The sequence below is a fragment of the Catharus ustulatus genome, chromosome 1 (genome assembly GCF_009819885.2).
Source record: "Catharus ustulatus isolate bCatUst1 chromosome 1, bCatUst1.pri.v2, whole genome shotgun sequence".
In the NCBI taxonomy this organism is placed as follows: Eukaryota; Metazoa; Chordata; class Aves; order Passeriformes; family Turdidae; genus Catharus; species Catharus ustulatus.
The window spans coordinates 141,304,384-141,322,879 of NC_046221.1; the positions used below are offsets into that span (position 1 = coordinate 141,304,384).

Here is an 18,496-nt window from a genome sequence, read left to right on the forward strand (position 1 = left end):
CTCAGGAAACAAAACATCTTGGTTTTGGAAAATGATGATACAATATTAAAGGGAACCTAGAAGGTGATAATGGCAAAGCAAGGTACAATATGCAATATAGGAAAACTGATTTGCAAATTTCTTTAGCAATGACACAGAGTATAGCAGTGATCAGTAAATGCTGCAGTCAAGAAGTATAAAAACTAGATTTGCTGATGTGACATTTCAGCAAAAAAGCAAATAATAGTGGATATACATGTATCTTGGGACTGTCCAGTGCTGTGTAACTAATTCAATCCAGGTTCCTTGAGTGTTGTTTGCTTGGAAAGCCACCTACTCTGGCAGTAATATTATGCATAGGTCAGTCTAGGAATCAGAATGTAATAAAAGCTGTTTATGGTGGCCTGTGAGCAGTCATCTGAGAAGAAAAGTATAATGAAAATGGTGAACACTGCTCTTCTAAGTAATGGTGTGTGGGAAGGGAGGGAAGATGTTCAGACAAACTCACATAGCTGTGTAATATTTTACAAGTGAAAAAAGGGAGGATATTATCAATAAAAGAACTTTAAAAAATTAACTTGCCCAACAGGATGCACTGTTCAAAAGCAGCACTGCTGAACACATTCATGTCTCAGTTTCATACAAACAAGCCAGATTTCTGTTTATAGCATGAGAAATCTCACTAGAGCTGTGCCACAGGTGAGTATAGGCACAAGTGTGTGTGTTTTGTACATACCAACTGGAGCTGAATCCCAAATACAGATGAACAAGAGACAACATGAACCACATTCTTACCAAGTGTGTGAGGTAGGTAATTATACTGCAGCAAATGAATATGCTTCACAGAGCATTATCAACGTGACTTCACTACTGCAAGAGAACTTAAATAGAGCTAGAGCTTCCAAAAAGTAACAGTTTTCCACTAGCCAGAGCAATCATAGCACCTGACATGTCTCAGATTCCTCAAGAGATTTCGTTACCTCCCTCCTCATCAGACATTATCTGAGAAGCGCTGACCATTCTTGTGTTGGTACTGAGACTCTGAAGTCAGTGGGACTTGAAGGCACTAATTTCATCTTATCACATCACTGAACCACATATTACAGAAGCATTTCTTAAAACATAAATTAGAAGTTGACAGGCACACCACTGTGCAAACTCCTCCAATGGCTGAGTTGAAGAGAGATAAAAGAGGAAAAAATACACAGCTGATAGAATTTAAAATGTAGGCACCTCTTCCCTTTTATTTCAATTTCATTACCTGAAAAAAATGCTTCAAGGAAATATACTTGCAGTACCACTGAAAAAATAGCAATCCCTTACTGCTAAACAATAGAAATTATTCTTTAGTGAAATGTTTTAAGCACCAACAATCTTCTTCCATCTTCCAGGAGCCTGAAGTGTGAGCTAATAAGGAGTGCTACAGTTTTTAAATGAACTAGTTATCCTATGATAAACACACTTGATAAAACTGAAGAGTTAATACCTGCTGAGAGATTATGTTTTGTTGGAGAAATCAATTACCTCTATGTTTGGACATTTTGATATACTTACAACGCCCTTTTCCCATATGACTGACATCCTATCCTCCACACCATTCACTCCATTAGGGATTTTTGTGAAGTCATCTTTGCCCAGAGCTTTCTGGCATATGTCAAAGGTGCAATTGTCAGTCCCTGTCACAGATAGGTCACCACTGCAGAGAAGCAAAGTTCATTATGAATCAGAGTATGTACCAGACAGTACCACAGAGGAAAATCTGTTGTAATGTTGGGTAGATCAAGACATCCATCCTTCAGGACAAAAACTGATATTCCTTGCCAGTCTGCCTTCAGTCCCATCCTCCAAGACTGGCTCCACAGTAACAGCCAGTTGCCCTATGAAGCAGTTTCCTCTTCAGAAACCCCTCAGAAGAAAACAAGCACCAGCACTGACACTTTTGCTCTGGATATGTCAAAGATGCCCCACAAATGGAGGACTGTCCACTTTGCCCAGAGCAAGCAGCTTGGTTTCATCCTCACTTTGGGCAAATTCAGTTTGTGTCATTCATATGACCTCTGAAATTAGTATGGATCTGCACAACAGTTAGCCTATGTTCAGGCATACCTTTACAGGCTTTTTGGTGGAGTTAACCTTTACTGGTAATGAAATACCAGCAAGCCACACATCTTGTTAAATCAGTACCTTACAAGTACCTTCAGAAGTTAGTAGGCTTAGTTTTTATGCAGCATTTGAATTTCAAGTGAAAAAGGCAGCTGACAACAAACCCCAGAAAATCTAGCTCTGACGTCACCTTTTACACATTTCCCACTGACTTACAGCCTTACTGTCTTCCTGGTCATGTTGCAATTTTTGCTGTGGTATAAGCAAGGCAAGGTTTATTGAATGAAATCGTATGTGGACAGAAGACCATAAGAGTTCAGAAAAATAAAATATGAAAATGGAAATGGAACTTTTTTCTGTGATTTCACCCTCCACTTCTCCTTTCTGATAACATAACATTCTGTACTTAGAAAATCTCCAGAGCATGAGCCTTCTATTACGTACTCCTGACAAAATTTACTGTGCATTTGGGTATCAGTGGTCACTGCTGACTCATCTGCTTACTTGGCCAGTAAGTTCATGAGGAAACCAGGAGTAGATGGATCTGGTCTCAGTGGGGGTCCCATCACATATGCTGCAGCATGAGCCCAATCTTTATTCCAGTAGTTGGTGCCATCAGTACCAAGACTTGCAGCAATAGGCTCCCCATAAACCACTTTTCCTGAAAAATGTAAAGCAAAGATGTCATCATCAAACAACATAAGTATGCATAACTTGTATTTCTCTGTTGAGGATCTTTTTGGTGGCAATGAATTTAAATTTGAATGAGTTTCAAATTAAATACCAACATGTGGAAGGACATAATAAATTAAGATATAACAGCATCTTTGTTCTGAATATTCTGCTAGTGATTTCCCAATATATTTCCTCCTAAGAACATTGTTTGGGCAAGTTTTTTTAATTAAATTGTTGACAGATATACTATAATGGATTTTACACATTGTTTACTAGGAATGTGATTGAGATTTCAAAAGGAATGCAGTCCTCAGTTGCATTAATTATATTTAAGATTCATATACTTGGTAGCACCTGTTTAGTGCTCTTAAATTACTGACTACAGAACAATGTAAGTTATTATATACAGCATACAGACTTTGCAAGGTGGCACTTTTAATTGTCAGGGTATAATTATACCAGAAGAAGAATATGGCAGGAGACATAAACCAGAAAGTATAGAAAGATTTCCCAAATAAAAAACTATAAATAACTTAATTTTAAAAGTTATCTCTGAAATTGAATCTTTTATCCTTTGCTGCACAGTATCCTATTTCCCTCAGAACAGGACACCAACCCAGACTAGCTGTTAGCCTTTGGACACAGCTGGCATATTTTAACTACTTTTTTCTCCTGGGAAACATGGGTTTGAATTAATCAGAACAAGATGTTTCACTGCCTGAGTGGTCCAGACACTGCAGCTCTACAGCTGACAGGTGGTAATGCCTCCAACTGCAGTGGTCACTAAAGAACAGAATGAGCTGGGACCTTCCACACTCACTCAGAGGCCACTTGGTGCTGGTTAAAGGCTCTTCCAGGTTCCAGCAAGAGCGTTCTCCCTCCCCTGATCCCTGCGGTCAGTCGGTATTTTGCTTTGGATGCCAGATTTCACTCCAGACACAGTTTTCATTAGAACCATCACTGCATTGCCCCAGCAAGGCCACAGCTGGAGATTGCTTGGTGATACAAGACTGAGACCTTTCTCTGACTTTCTGTGTGCAAGTCAAGCCGTCATGGTACTGCTGGAAAACAAAGCTTTGCAGATTTCTCTTGGCACATTAGACTACTACTTCTGTGAGCTACTGGATTGTAACTCCTGCACTGGCATGTAGCTGCTGAGGAGCTTAGTTATTTTCAAAATATGTTTCTCATTGCACTACTGCCATTCCTGAAATCTTTGCTGCTAAATTTGTAAAAAGGCCTTTTGCAATTTTATTTCTACATGTTGTCAAGGTTTGCTTTGGTCTCTACTGTATTGTACATTTATTCCAAGTACTACCTAGTACAACTTTGTCCAGAGCCTAAAGACTCCCTATTAGCATTATTAATTTCCTACAATCACCTCAGTGTCTCTGACATGCACAATGTGCTTGTCCCATATTGATGCTTTGGCTTGGAGCATTCTAAGTTCTCAGTCCCATTTATGTAGATATGTTATAGATTAATACTTGAGCTCAGAGGGAGACCACCATTTTTTAGACTTGAAAACATGACTTTGACAGTAATTTACTGGTTTTTTTGCATCTTATTTTCAGAACTCAAAAACACTGACTTTGAGACCATGCATGGAAGTGATATGACCACTCACTGATGTGGAGGTTTGACCAGATTAGTGTTTTCTTAATTCAGAGCTGAATGATGAAACCTACAAAGAGGCATGGATAAAACCCAGAGAACGGATGAAATTAGGATGAAACCTGATTTACCTTAATTCAGGGTCTTCCCTGACTCTTGCAGGAATTCTTGGCCTTCCCTGGCCAGCTCCAAACACTGTATTTGAGGGTAGACTGCCACAAATCTAGATGTATATAGAGAAGGTCTGGTATATACAACCAATCTGTCATATTTACCTATTAGTCTTTTGACAGATTTTTCATGACCAAAGCCACCAGAAAGGGAAAGGAGAGGAAAGTGTGGTTTGTGTCTCTCCTGCATTTAAACAAGCTAAAAAAGCTTTCATCCAAAGTAAACCTGAGCTACGAATCATTAGGACATAGCTACAAATTATTCAAATTCAAATTGCAGGAAAATAATAAATTTTTTGCTTAATAAATACTTCAGCAAATAATAAGAAAATAATTTTCTCATCATAGTTTCACAACATGAAAATAAGTTTCCAAGCTCCAAGTTGGATATGCTGAACTGATTCTAACTCATGTACCATAGCTGATGACAGTATTTCTGCAGTCAGAGTTTGAACTAACCAGGTCTCTTTGTTCCCATGAGTAGGGAGGAGTAGAAGTTATTCCCTCAAGTGATTTTGAGTCTGAACACTGCAGTTTCAACCGACTACCTCTGGACAGTTCTGCTGAATGTGCAATTTCTTGCATCTCATTTGGGCCATGACTAGACAGGCTGAAGGATACAATAATATCTAGATTCTTCTTTAAACCTAGTAAAAAAGGAAATTCTGCACTAAGGTTCTTTTAGCTTGATTGGTTTCTGCCTATAGGCATAAAAGTGAAGTAATGCAGTAATGAATCATGTCTTTCAAATTGTTATGTTTTCCAGCATTCAATAAAACCCAGGAACCACCAAGTGTTCTGCTGTTTGATCTTCCTGACACCTCTGAGCAGCTGGTAAATAGCTGTGTATTTGGTGACTTTTTATCAGATGCCCAAACTGGCTAGTCAGAGCTATTTTTAAATAGATTATTTTATCAAAAAGAAGAGCATTCAATTGCAATTTCTTTTTCCACCTACCAGAACTCAAAAAGAGTTGCAATACTGATTAACCCGAACTAACATTTACAGATTTGAAAAACTAGTCTGTATGTTCTTATTCTAGTAGAAATTTTAGAAGCACTTAGATAAGGTCATATGGGGCAAAGATACTCACAAGCTATGCTCTGAAAGGATAACTGCAAGGCAGGGTTTATTGAATCAGGGATAGCATTGCATCCATTAGGCTACATACAGTCTGGACCTGAGCTGTCCTGCATGAGATAGCTAAAAAGTTGACATTTTTAGGTGCATTCCTGTGCTCAGGATCAGCTTGAGAATTTGTATTCCCTCAGCCATGGACATGTCTTTTCCTCTCACTAAGAAGAGACATAACCTGAGACTATTGGTAGGAACCAATCTTGTAAGGCTAAGCAAGCTTCTTAGAATCTGGTCAAGGACATATTTTTGTATGCATTTTTTTAAAAAGGAGAAACTTTTGTAAAAAAATATTTTTTCAGTAATTCTGTAAGACTGTGCTCTCCAGGTCTCCACTACAAAGTCCCCCTTTTCCTGGTTGTAGCAGCACATTAAATGAGGAAAGGAACATGATCTTTAATCATCACACTGGATGATCTTTAAGCTCCCTCCCAACCCAAACCATTCTATGCCTCTATGGTCTCCACTTTTAGCTGAGATTTAGCTTAGATTGAAAGCATTTTTAGTGGGAGATAGTATAAATCATGTACCCCTAAACACATTTTATTAGCCTTGCTCTCTCCACAAACATTTCTGGTGGCAGGATTGGGTGACATGGTCACATTAATATTCCCCAGTAAATTCACATCAGGTAATCCTGGTACGGAGAAGGAGCTGCACTGCCTGACACCAGAGCTCTACAGTCTTGTATTCTGGCTGGAGGGAAGATTTTACATAATAGCAGGAAGAGAATCCCTTGTGTCTTCCCACTTAAGGGAATGAGAGTGCCATGCACACAAATATATCAGACTGCTCTTCTGTAGAAGAATACAGTTCCTCTACCTACTCTGTAAAGGTTCAAGGCCATGTTTTGCACAGGGATGAAGAAACAGCCCACCAAGACAAGTAAGGACAGTTCTCACAGAGAGGTGCTGTCTTTGACCCTCTCAGTGGAGAACAGATGAAGCATTGTTTTTGACAAAGAGGTTAGTAGGGCCCCTCAAAAAGAACAGGATGGGGGCATGAGTTAGCCTCTCCCTCTCCAACATGGTCACAAATTGGAATTTTGGATTCTCTGTTGAATATTCAGCAGCTATTACAGATGACATGCAGCTATAATTTGGAGGTCTCCTTCCCTGAGTGGTGTTGCTGGAGATCAGAGCAGACATAGATGGTGAACTCTGGCATGAAAGAGAAGGAAAGACTTTTGCTCACCTCATTCTCTTAAAGTTTGCTTAATCTAGAATAAGAACTGCTGTTCCTTTACAGTGGATATGACTGTTTTTAACCTTCAAGGTCTGAGCTCACTGAGGTCAACAGAATTATGCCTTCTGTCTTGAGCAAGCTCTGTCAGGCCTTCAGTCTCTAATATTAGCTCTCACCTTGTATAGCTAAATGAGAGGCAAGGAAGAATTGGGCTCTGATTTACATTTTTGACTAGGAAAATCACTATCCCATAAAATTTGAGAGGCAATATAATTGCAATTCAATTCTGGTATCATGCTGTCAACCTGAAAACAGATTTCACTCACTGTTTTACCCCTTCTGAGATCAGTGATGGAGTTGGAAGGGATATCAGTCTTCCTCTGACATGTGCAGGAATTAATATGAACACACACTTTTTATTTCATGCTAAGTGCTTGGAAAGGAACATGAAAAATTTCACAATTGTGGATAGCAGGAAGCTAGCATCAAGATATGGAGAAATTATCTTGAAAACATTAATAGACTGTTTTAGAGTGAGTATTTCAAATGCGTGAGAGGCTTCCAGTATTCAAGAGTTCACACAACTTTCACGTTAGAGTGGTTTTTAACCTGTCCTAATTGAATGTCTTTCATCAAAATATTTGAGTTTTATTTATGTCATTCATACAGTAGCTTGAGAATTTTTTTTTTTTTTTGTCTGGAACTCCTTGCTTTTTATTGCTACTCTTTACTAAAAAGTGGAAAATAACTGCTACTGAAACCAACAATAGTGACTTTACAATCACCAAAATTTGTACAGATCAATCTCATTAAAAGCTCAAATTCTTGTAACTACCTTGTGGTACTCTAGCTATCTTTTGAAATTTCTTAAGCAATCTTATATTTCTTTTTTTCTAAACAGCATACTTCTATGCAGATCAATATGAATTATGCAGACAGGTTATATGTTGCTGTGCACAAAGGCAAGCATTGGTGAATCTGACTGCATCAGCCAGGAAGCTATAAAATACAATTTGCATCACAATGTGCATCAATGTCCTAATTTTTTTCTTAGTACATATTGGAAAAGCATACATCTATCCTCAGTAATCAAACTGGCACTGCAGAGTATTCTCACAACACAGGCCTAATCATTATTGAGAGTATTTACTCAGCATAAAATTTGTTATTTGAACAGTGTATTATAAAACACTGTCTTAGCTCTTTTATGTTCACAGCCAGTGTTTCATCTTTAATCTGGTTGTTTAAACTGTTGTCATAGCTTTTTGTAGTTACTGTTCACACGACACCTGTGAATGTACAAACAACTGATGGATATAATCCTCATTCCTGGCAGCACTGGCATCTAGTGGAGGAATCCAATATAGCACAGTACAAAAAGATGTGCCAATAAAATATATTCTGGTAAATTCTTACACAGTCTTGAATTACTGCAAAGTCTTACTAGAAGTCATGGTCATACATATTGTGCATAAACATATCCATCTGTATTAGCACAATCAATGACACAACACTGCTTTAACACCATCTCATACTCTACATTTTAATGCAGGCTATCTATGCCCCCTGTGTGGGCATTATCTAATGACAAGAAATAGGGAAGCTGAGGTCTGTATGAAATTCATACCAAGTCAGGTGAAAACAATCTGTAAATGCAAAATACGTAAAAACATAGTAAAAAAAGATGTAAAAAGATAATGAGGATAGATAATTTTAGGTCCTCCAAATCTTGGGTTCCTGTCCTGCTCCTTCCACCTTGATAATGTTTCCTCACAGTGCTGTTGTTCCATGTGCTGCTCTGTATGAACTTACAGATGAGGGGAAAAAACATCCTGAATACCTACAGCCTTCACACTGTTTCTAGTCTGCCTAACAGATGGCCAGGAAAGTCAGGCCCCTTTGGCTGACCAGATTATTTGTGAACACTGCAGTGCAAACCTGAACACCCTGCACTGGTGGGAATCAAGGTTTTCAGACACTGCCCTCTTCACAGTGACTTTTAAGTGCCCACTTAATAGGAGTCATGGTCACATCATGGCACTGTCTGTGACAATATGGTGTAGTCTCTGTTACAGAATTCCTTATCAAGATATCTGGTAAAGTCTTGCAGACAAACTCAAGAGAGGAGAACAGTAGACTATTTATTGTCTAGAACTGGTCACATAATTTTTAATGCAATAATGCTGTCCTGACCATCACTTTGACCTTGAAGGTACAGTACAAAGAAAAAAAATTTGCTCTGGGGAGAAGGGAAAGTCCCAATTCTGGTTGCTGTTCTTCCACACTACCACACTACTTCCCTCGTGTCCAACAACACAAATACACACACACACACACACACACACACACACACACACACAGAGTTTAGACACTGCAAGAATTTACCCATGATCTGAGGCTTATGGTACTCATGAAAAGTAAGACAGCAATGTTGTGTTTGGTTTTCCATGACCCTTCCCCCAGTGCCATTGTCTGAGCATATAAGAATTAGGCTTTTACCTTCTCTTCGTGCATTACTTATCACCTTTGCTGAAGATTTGCTCATTACATGGACTACATAAAGGGGGCAGTTTACAGCATTTGCAATGGTAATTGCTCTTTGTGTGGCTTCAGCTTCCACTTCTTCAGGACGACACAGTTCATGACCCTCAGGGCCAGTTATTCCCATTGCCAGCATCTTCTTTGCACCCTGAAGACCACATGAAAGCATGTAAGAGTCCCTTAAAGTGTATCTATGGTGTCATGAGCATGCTGTCAGTCAAATGGATTTTGAAACAGCTATTGCAGCCAGTTCAAGGAAAAAAATAACTAGGCAGTTACGATTTTTTTCCAAAATAAGTTACTGTAGTTTTATCTGAAATCTAATACATCTCTCAATAAACTCACGTCTCAGAATACCTAAGTAAATTCAGAGAATGCACTTCAGTGGCTTGCAGGATTGAATCACTGCTCTTGAAAACCCTACCCCCTCTCAATATGTACACTTCAATATCATGGCTAATGATGTCCAATGACACTACTAACCCTCTTTGAAGAGAAAAAAAGGAAAAATCCTTACTAAGTACAAAGATGCATACCCAGAGCCTCTGAAAACTCCAAGGTTTTAAGAGGCAGAAGGTTTTGTCCTTGCTCTGTTCCAGGAATTGAAGATTTGCTGATTTGAGATTATTTAGCAATGAATTAATTTCCCTTACAGGACCCGGAGCAGAGTCAAAGCATTGTTGACTGGAACAGTTGAAGAAACTGTGCTATTACGGCCACTCAAGTTATCACTGGTGTCGAGTACAACCAGCGTAGTTACACCCTCAGGGCCTCAGAACTCTCCGTGCCTCCACACAGCACTAAGGTGGCAGTAGCAAGTATGAAGTGAGCTAATTATCCAGAAAGGAATGTTGAGATTTCTGTGCTCAATAAGTGAAGCTTTCTCCATACTTCTGGATTTGCTTCTGTTACATTAGCTGACTATGTCTGGAGTGACCTAGGGTTAGGAACATCTATATTCCTGACTTTGATGGACAAAATGTCAGATGTGCACCTGTGCAATTAGTTCCCCATTCTCCGCATGGACTTGAGCAACTGCCCCAAGTTCCTTACAGCAAGAAAAGGCTTCATACAGCTCCTCATCATTGACCATGTATATATCTTTATAGGCCATAAACATCTTGAAGGAGTTGACACCTTTGTTTTGGACAAGACTTTCCATTTCTTGCTTCACCTGAAAAATACAGCAATTATATTTTACGTTAATAATTCTGCATAAAGAAATTGTAAGTATGAAGGGTGAGCCTTTACTCACCCATCAAACATATGTTCAGTACAAATAGTCCAAGTCACATATTTAAGACTGACTTAGACTATTCTTGTATCAAATTGATTCTCAAAGTATATAAAAGAGTAGCACTGCAGTGCAAATATTGGAAGCACAAGCTAATTGCAGGAGGGAATGCTTTTTTACAAAAGGTAATGAGGCAGAATTTAATTTCAAATAAAACTCCTGATGTTGAAAACACCCATTCTGATACTACAGTCCAACTTACACAACATAAACCTTTGTCCAAAACTGATTTTTGAAACTGTATTACAATGGGCTGCAGCTTCTAGCAAACAACACAATGACAAAAATATTTCATCTTTTAGAGCTTTGTCCCGACTCTAAACAACATACACCACGCAGCCTTTTGAGACATTTTGTTGTCAAACAAAGAAGCTCCAAAATGCTAAGTGCAGGCCCGTTATTTTTTTTCTTCTTTCTTTTTTTTTTCCCTTTTATTAACTCCTTGTTAGGATTCTCTGCTTCTGCTAGAGCCTATGAAGCCCAGCGAAAGAAAGAAAGAAAGAAAGAAAAGAAAGAAAGAAAGAAAGAAAGAAAGAAAGAAAGAAAGAAAGAAAGAAAGAAAGACACATATTCTAGTCTCAAAGCTTCTTGCATGACTGTTTAGCTAAAAACATATTTTACGTAACTTCGGCTCTCCCTTCCCAGTAAAATGATGGTTACAGTAATTGACATGTATCTGTAATGCTATTACTATTTGCATGCGATGAATTACTTTCAAAAAGTAAAATATTATTTTTTATCTTCTCTCGAATAATCTGGTTGGGTCTTCCCAAGCAGGGTAAGATATATTAAAACTCCAGGAATTTTTTTTTTTTTTTAGTTATCCAGAGGACAGACAGGAGCACATCTTGAGTGGGAATTATCAAACAAATACCTGACAGAAGGCCCTGCTCTGGCACAAATATAGAGGCATGTAATTTATCCTCTTCAGTATTTACTACAACTAACAGAAGGCATTGTAAAGAATGTATGTTTTCAGTTAATACTTCAAATCCTGATAAGGTGAGAGCTGATCAGATGGACATGAGATATCAGTCTCCTTACTAAGGCCTTTTACAGCTACAAAATGCCCAACCTTTCTATTTCTTTTAATCTTGGCCTTTAAAAATAGTTACATTCTTAATATAAACTAGAACATTTCATTGATTCACACCTCCCTAGTTTTATTGGATTTGTCAGTACAATTCCACTATTGTCTGCTGAGGCCGTGTCAAATGCACATTGCTCAAATTTCATTGGAGAATTTATTCCATGTCTTTGCCTTAAGTTAGAAGTTGTGGTCAGCCTATTTTAGCATTCAGTACACAGAATACCAAAGATGTGTTGTTTGCAGAGTGAAAGCTTTCATGCATATAGTTTAGAATTTAAAAATTAGAAGTAGTACTCATATATAAAATAGGAATTTACTTAATATATCATATATCTCTGTACTGATGCACAGTTCTCTGAGAAGCCAAAGTCATCTTGTAAAACATAGGTCTCGTTCCAATATATATCAACCACCTGAAAAATTAAATTATCAGTAAAGCTTTCAGGCTATCAGCAAACATTCATTCAACAAAGGTGATTCTCCCATATGTAAACTCAAAAAGGTTTTTTAGATTATTTCATATTCAATATAATATTGGCTACAGTCCTGCTTTACTTTGAGGGGCTATTACTGCAGTCACCCAGGAAAAGGACTCCTCCTCTACAAATTAAGTCAAATACCATATTTTTCAGGTATGCCCTTATTAAAAACAAAAAAAGAAACACAAAACAACCAAAACCACCAAAACTCATCAGAAGCATAAAATGTCAAGTGTTCAAGCAACAAAAGACAAAATTATTGTAAACACCTCCTTCCCTCTCTGAACCTGCCTGGTCCTGGTCTTGCATAATCCCTACCTTTAACTTTGTGCAGTATTATGCAGAGATATAGACTATCTGAAGACTTTTTTCAAATACATATACTCTCAGAAGGGTGTGGGATATTTCAAATGTTATTTTTAATCACAGAAACAGTAACCAGCAAGTTATATTTAGCAGATGAAGACTAATTCAAAGCCGGTGTGGTACAAATGTATGGAATTTAAATCAGCTCTTGTGTCTACCTTGTTGCTCCACCATGTGACTGCCACATGCAATGAATAATCACAGCAGACTTTAGGGTCTGCCCAGCTTTTCCATGTATCAAAAGCTTCAGTAAGAGAACAACCTTTCTGAGGGATGGCAAAGTCGATGATCATAGTGGTTCCTCCTGCTATAGCTGCCTAAAAAGAAGAAAGTTAATATTTAGCAATCAGAAAGAATGTAAATTTCCTCTCACCCTCTCCAACTCCCTTTTATATCTGTTAATCTGGATACACTGAAAAGTCAAAAGCCACTGAGAAGTTCCCCTGAGTAAAGTCCAGACTCGAAAAATGACTATGGAGATTAATTTCATTTGCTTCGGGAAAAATGTTTTTAAAAGCACGTTCAGGAAAGTCCAAGTGAAATTCTCAATGCTGAAGGAGAAACTTCTTTTTGTGTACAAAAACTTATCAACGATTTGGAGATGTGTCTGTAGTGTTCATGCATCAGTGAGTTTACTCAGATATGTGGAATCACTGAGGAAGAAGAGCATTAGAAGAGCACAGTCAACTTGAGACATGTTTCCTCAGAATCTATGCGGCAGAAAAAGCAAGCCCTAGTGACAGGCAAGTATTAAGTGGCAAATACACAACAACAACAAAAAATCCCATTGAGTTTGAAAATACAAAATGAAAATCCCCAAACTCTTGTCTAACACCGAAATACTTTAAAGTGTTTAAAAGTGTATTTGTATTAGTAACAGGATACCATTTAGTAAAACTGCACAGAGGGTTTTAAATAGAATGTGGAATTTACATCCTCTACATAATTGTTGTCAAGTAAATAAATAAACTACCACCTTACTTAATAGATGAATGGTGATCAGAAATTGCTTTTTAACCAATAATTTCCACTCTCCTTTACGGACAACTGAATTATTACTTTTCTTGTTTCGAAGAGAGAAAAAGTCACTCAGATGCCAGATCCTTGGCAAAAAGAACTTGATCCAATACAGAAATGCCTTTGTTGAAACTGTTGCTTTCTTCCAGATTAGCAAAAGAAATCCCATCTATTCCTCTGAACAACATCCCTTTGCAAAACAGTAACAACCAATTCAGATCAAAAGATGCATAATTCAAATTCACAGGATCAGAGAATCACAGAATTGACTAGGTTGGAAAGGACCTTTGAGATGAACTCCAACCTATGACCTAACACCACGTTATCAACTAAACCATGGCACTGAGGGACACATCTTTTTTTAAACACCTCCAGGGACGGTGACTTCCACCACCTCCCTGGGCAGCTCATTCCAATGCCAAATCACTCTTTCTGTGAAGAGATTTTTCCTAATGTCCAGTCTAAACTTCTCCTGGTGCAGATTAAGACTGTCCTCTTGTGCTGTGCTGGTGGCCTGGGAGACCAAACCCCACCCGACTGCACCCTCCTTTCAGGGAGCTGTAGAGAGAAATGAGGTCTCCCCTGAGCTCCTGAGGCTGAACAGCCCCAGCTCCCTCAGCTGCTCCTCACAGGCCCTGTGTTCCAGGCTCTTCACCAGCCTTGTTGTCCTCCTCTGGATGCATTTGAGCACCTCAATGGCCTTCCTGAATTGAGGGGCCCAGGACTGGATGCAGGATTTGATGTGTGACCTCACCAGTGCCCAGGACAGGGGGCCAATCCCTGCTGTGGTCCTGCTGGCCACACTATTGGTGATACAGGTCGGGATGTTGTTGGCCTTCTTGGCCACCTGGGCACACACTGTTTCATGCTCAGTTGGTTGTCAACCAGCACTCCCAGGTCTCCTTCAGCCTGGGCATTGTCCAGCTGCTCTGTCCCCATCCTGTAACATTGCAGGGGGTTGTTGTGGCCAAAGTGCAGGACATGGCACTTGGACTTGTTAAACCTTGTATTGTTGGACTCGGTCCATCTATCCAGCCTGTCCAGGTCCCTCATGCCGTATTACTCTTCCTTTTTCTACAACAATTAGTCTCATTCTTCTTTCTGTTCGTTTAGAAATCAGAAGAATAATTGTAAATATGTCAGCATATTTTGCAAAAAGAGAAGTTTGGAGAGTGACACAAGTATTTGCAAATATCTAATGAATTGAACAAAACATTTTCTCCAGGAAAAGTTGTTTGAACTGTCCAGTATTTTTCAACAAGACAGACTGACTTATTTATTAAACAGGATTTGAAGAAAATTTATAGATTTCAAGGAAAAAAGTAATGGGTTCCACAACTCCACTCAAAGTCTCTTTTTATTCCCGACATCTTTTTCCCCCATCTATCTGTAAAGAAAGATGCCTTTACTTATTCAACTGAATGGGTAAATCTTAGCTAATCATTGTAGCATATTTCACAATAGTTGGAATACAACTCTGTCTCCCTGAATTTCTTGCCAAAATATTTGCCAGATGATGACCTTCAGTGAATTGGTCTGAATACTTTCCACACTTTGACCTGAGTTAAGAACATTCACAATATCCAACACTTTCACATCTGATTGCTAAGCTGGATCTAGAATCTTCTTGTAAGCACTGAAGTGACTATCTTGACATCCTGTTTTGTGTATGCAGCCTCTATTTTGCAGCTTCCCTGTCCTATAACTACCTCAAAGTTATTCAGAAAACCTTAAAAACTAATTTTCTACTTTTTCTCCTGTGAGAGGAACTGGGTATAACAGTCTCTGTGTTCTCTTGTGAGGGGAACTGGGTATAACAGTCTCTGTGAAGATGAGGACTAGCAGACAAGGCAAGTAGGGCAATGTGATCCTTTCTCTGAACAAAACATTTCAGTCTGCACAATAAAACTCTTAGAAAAGTGCCTTGAAAATTTTGGTTATGGAAACTGTTTGGAGATAATGAACAATACTGTTAATATGAGTAATTTATATACTATTCATATGCAGGGAATACAATAAGATCAGCTAAAAAGTTGAAAAAAACCCACTCCAAATGTAAAGCTGGGAGAAATTAGATACTTTCATAAAGTGTATTTGAAGTAGACTCTCATTGAGAGACACAGTAAACACCAAAGTGAATAACAGAAGAAAAGCCTGCATTCCCTCATGCTAACAGAGGAGAAAGATCAGATTACTGCAGAAGTGCTCAAACAGCACTGGGGAATTAAACTGTTGCTTCAGTTAACCTTTGCTCAGAAAAGTATGAAGCTTAATGCATGTACCAAAGCAGGTTGTAGTCTGCATGTTGACAGCCGGGGTAAATGCCTGCCCCACTTGATCCCACAATCACAATGTTATTTGGGCTTCTGAAGGAGCCCAAATAACATTCTGGTAGAGGGCTGAGTACCCCATCTGCTTTCTGACAATGTCCCAGTCAAAGGGACGGGAGCAATTGGCCATTCTTGATTCACGCTCTATTCTCTCTTTCAGAAGTAATACTGGATAACCAGTTGACATCCTTCTCTGAGAAAGCCCAGATGCACACACAGATGTGCACATATGCACCCACCTTGGTTCCAGTGTAGAAGTCATCTTTTGACCTGCTACCCATAAAAGGGAACTCCATGTGCGTGTGAGTATCAATGCCCCCAGGGATCACCAGCTTGTTGGTCGCATCCAGCACAACAAGTCCAGTCGAAGGCTCCGGGTTTAGGTTTGGTCCCACCTGATGCACCACTCCATCTTCCACGTACACATCAGCCACCACAGACAGGTCATCATTCACAACTTTCCCCCCTTTGATCAAAAGTCTCTGCCGAGCCTGGGTTTGGGGTGGCATGCCAGCAGGGGAGAGTGAGGCCTCAGCTCAGGAAATTGCTCTTGCCTCAGAGCACTCCTCCCAGAGCAGCAGCTCTCTAAATGGCCCTGAGTACACACCACACCATGCTCTTTAAACAGACTCTGGAGGAACTGCCCCCTCTGCCCTGGGCAGCTCCACCTCCCACCTCCCTGCAGCCCAGTGACACGGATGGGAGCAGAGCACTGGCATTGGGCCCCTTCTGCTCCGAGCTCTGCCTGGACAGAGTGAGCCAGGCTTTTGAGGGGTCTGGGCTGTTCTCAGCACTCACTCCAGCCTGCCCTGGGCACCTGGGGGTTTGCAGCTTGCTGAGTTACTTTGAAAATGTGGCTCTCTTATCACCTTGTGATGCCCAAAAGTAAACTAAGCTCTTTGTAGCTACATTTGAGGCAACCAAGGGTGACCTGAGCTCGCCAAGAAGAAGCCAGAGAGTCCAAGGGTGTCCTGAGCTTCTGCAGCCATGTCAGGGCAGCCTGTGCTTCAGCCTGTGCAGAGGGAAAGGCAGAGTGCAGTGCTCTGGTGATCCAAGTGTTGAACCCTTCCACCAGTGGAGATGGTGGGGTCCGCACTGCTCCCAAGCTGTTTCTCAAAGGATTTGGGACACACCACCCTCAGGATCCAAACACAGCTCTCCCCTGCCCCTGCAATGACACTACGTGGACTGAGCTTTGGTCTGAGGGGGAAGCCGGGGTGTGTGTGCCAACACCCACGTGAAAATCACACTTCAGTTTCTGATGCCCTGCTCCATCTGCCCCATGGCCCTGCTGTGCCCACCCTGCAGGCCCAGCCTATGCTCCCCACACTGCCCTCACAACCATGGCCAGCTCCAGGGCAGGCCCAGCCTATGCTCCCCACACTGCCCTCACAACCATGGCCATCCTGGGCTGTGCTCCCCACACTGCCCTCACAACCATGGCCATCCTGGGCTGTGCTCCCCACACTGCCCTCACAACCATGGCCAGCTCCAGGCAGGCCTAGCCTGTGCTTCCCACACTGCCCTCACAACCATGGTCAGCCCCAGGACAGTGCTGGGCTGTGCTCCCCACACAACCATGGCCAGCCCCAGGGCACCCCCAGGCTGTGCTGGCCCCTTCAATCTCCCTGCTTCAGGGGAGCCCTTCCCGAGGGCCAGGGGAAAGTCAGGATCTTCTGTGGTGGTTTCACACAAGGCTGGCGTGACCTTGGCAAGATGTGGCTTGTGTGTTTCAGAATATAGACCTGGAAAAAGAGATGGGAAAGCAAAACAAAGACAACTGGAAAATGAGCTAAAGACTGGAGAAGAAGAGGAAAGACCTGCTCTGTACCATCTCAGAGGCACTAATTTCTATGGCATTTTCCCACTTCTCCCATAACCCTGGATTTGCAGTCTCAGCAGTGGCACTGCTCAAGTGTGCCCCTAGAACTGCTGAGCACCTGCCATCTTCAACCATTCTCCTCTTCTAGTTCAGTGGTGATGATTTAGCAAGATAGAACATTGTCTCTGAGGGCTGCGAGAGGGTGCACACATAGGGTACCAAAGAGCCATTTGGACAAAGAACATAAGATTTGGAAAGAACTCACCTCAGCATGTCACCTTCATTCCCTCCCTCATGATGGGTAGGAGAATACATTTGCCTTTCTATCTGCTCATCCCAAAGTATCTTGTCTTACACCTAATCTTTGTGCAATGGAACAGAGACCTCCTGGGATTTATAACTGGACACAGCAACAGAATAGGTTCCAAAACTAATTTGGAAAAGTTTCACTTCATATAAGTTAAGTGGCCTTTGTTAAGTGAGGAGAGGGGGTAGCAAAGCCAGAGGTTCATTTGATCATGTCAAGCCATGTGAGGTATAGCAGTCAAGTTCTTATGCCCACCCCAATGGATATTTAATTATTTGATGTAGAACAGCATCAACAGATTTTGCAGTATTTATTGGCAGAGACTTTACCCTGAAGTTTCAGTACCACCTCAGTACCTAAACTGTCAACCTAAAATAGTCACTTTATTGT

General features: G+C 40.4%; 1 protein-coding gene across 1 annotated transcript in view; it reads right to left on the reverse strand.

The window, feature by feature from the left end:
- The window catches only part of DPYS (dihydropyrimidinase), a 30,015-nt gene extending 13,468 nt beyond the window's left edge, over positions 1-16,547 (reverse strand). The window contains exons 1-6 of the mRNA XM_033066849.1: positions 16,217-16,547; positions 12,789-12,947; positions 10,396-10,575; positions 9,360-9,549; positions 2,587-2,743; positions 1,534-1,675 (exon numbers count right to left, since the gene is read on the reverse strand). Of these exons, the coding sequence (XP_032922740.1) occupies positions 1,534-1,675; positions 2,587-2,743; positions 9,360-9,549; positions 10,396-10,575; positions 12,789-12,947; positions 16,217-16,486 (1,098 nt within the window). The 5' untranslated portion in view covers positions 16,487-16,547. The remainder of the gene's footprint in view (positions 1-1,533; positions 1,676-2,586; positions 2,744-9,359; positions 9,550-10,395; positions 10,576-12,788; positions 12,948-16,216) is intronic.
- Between the last annotated feature and the right edge of the window lie 1,949 nt (positions 16,548-18,496).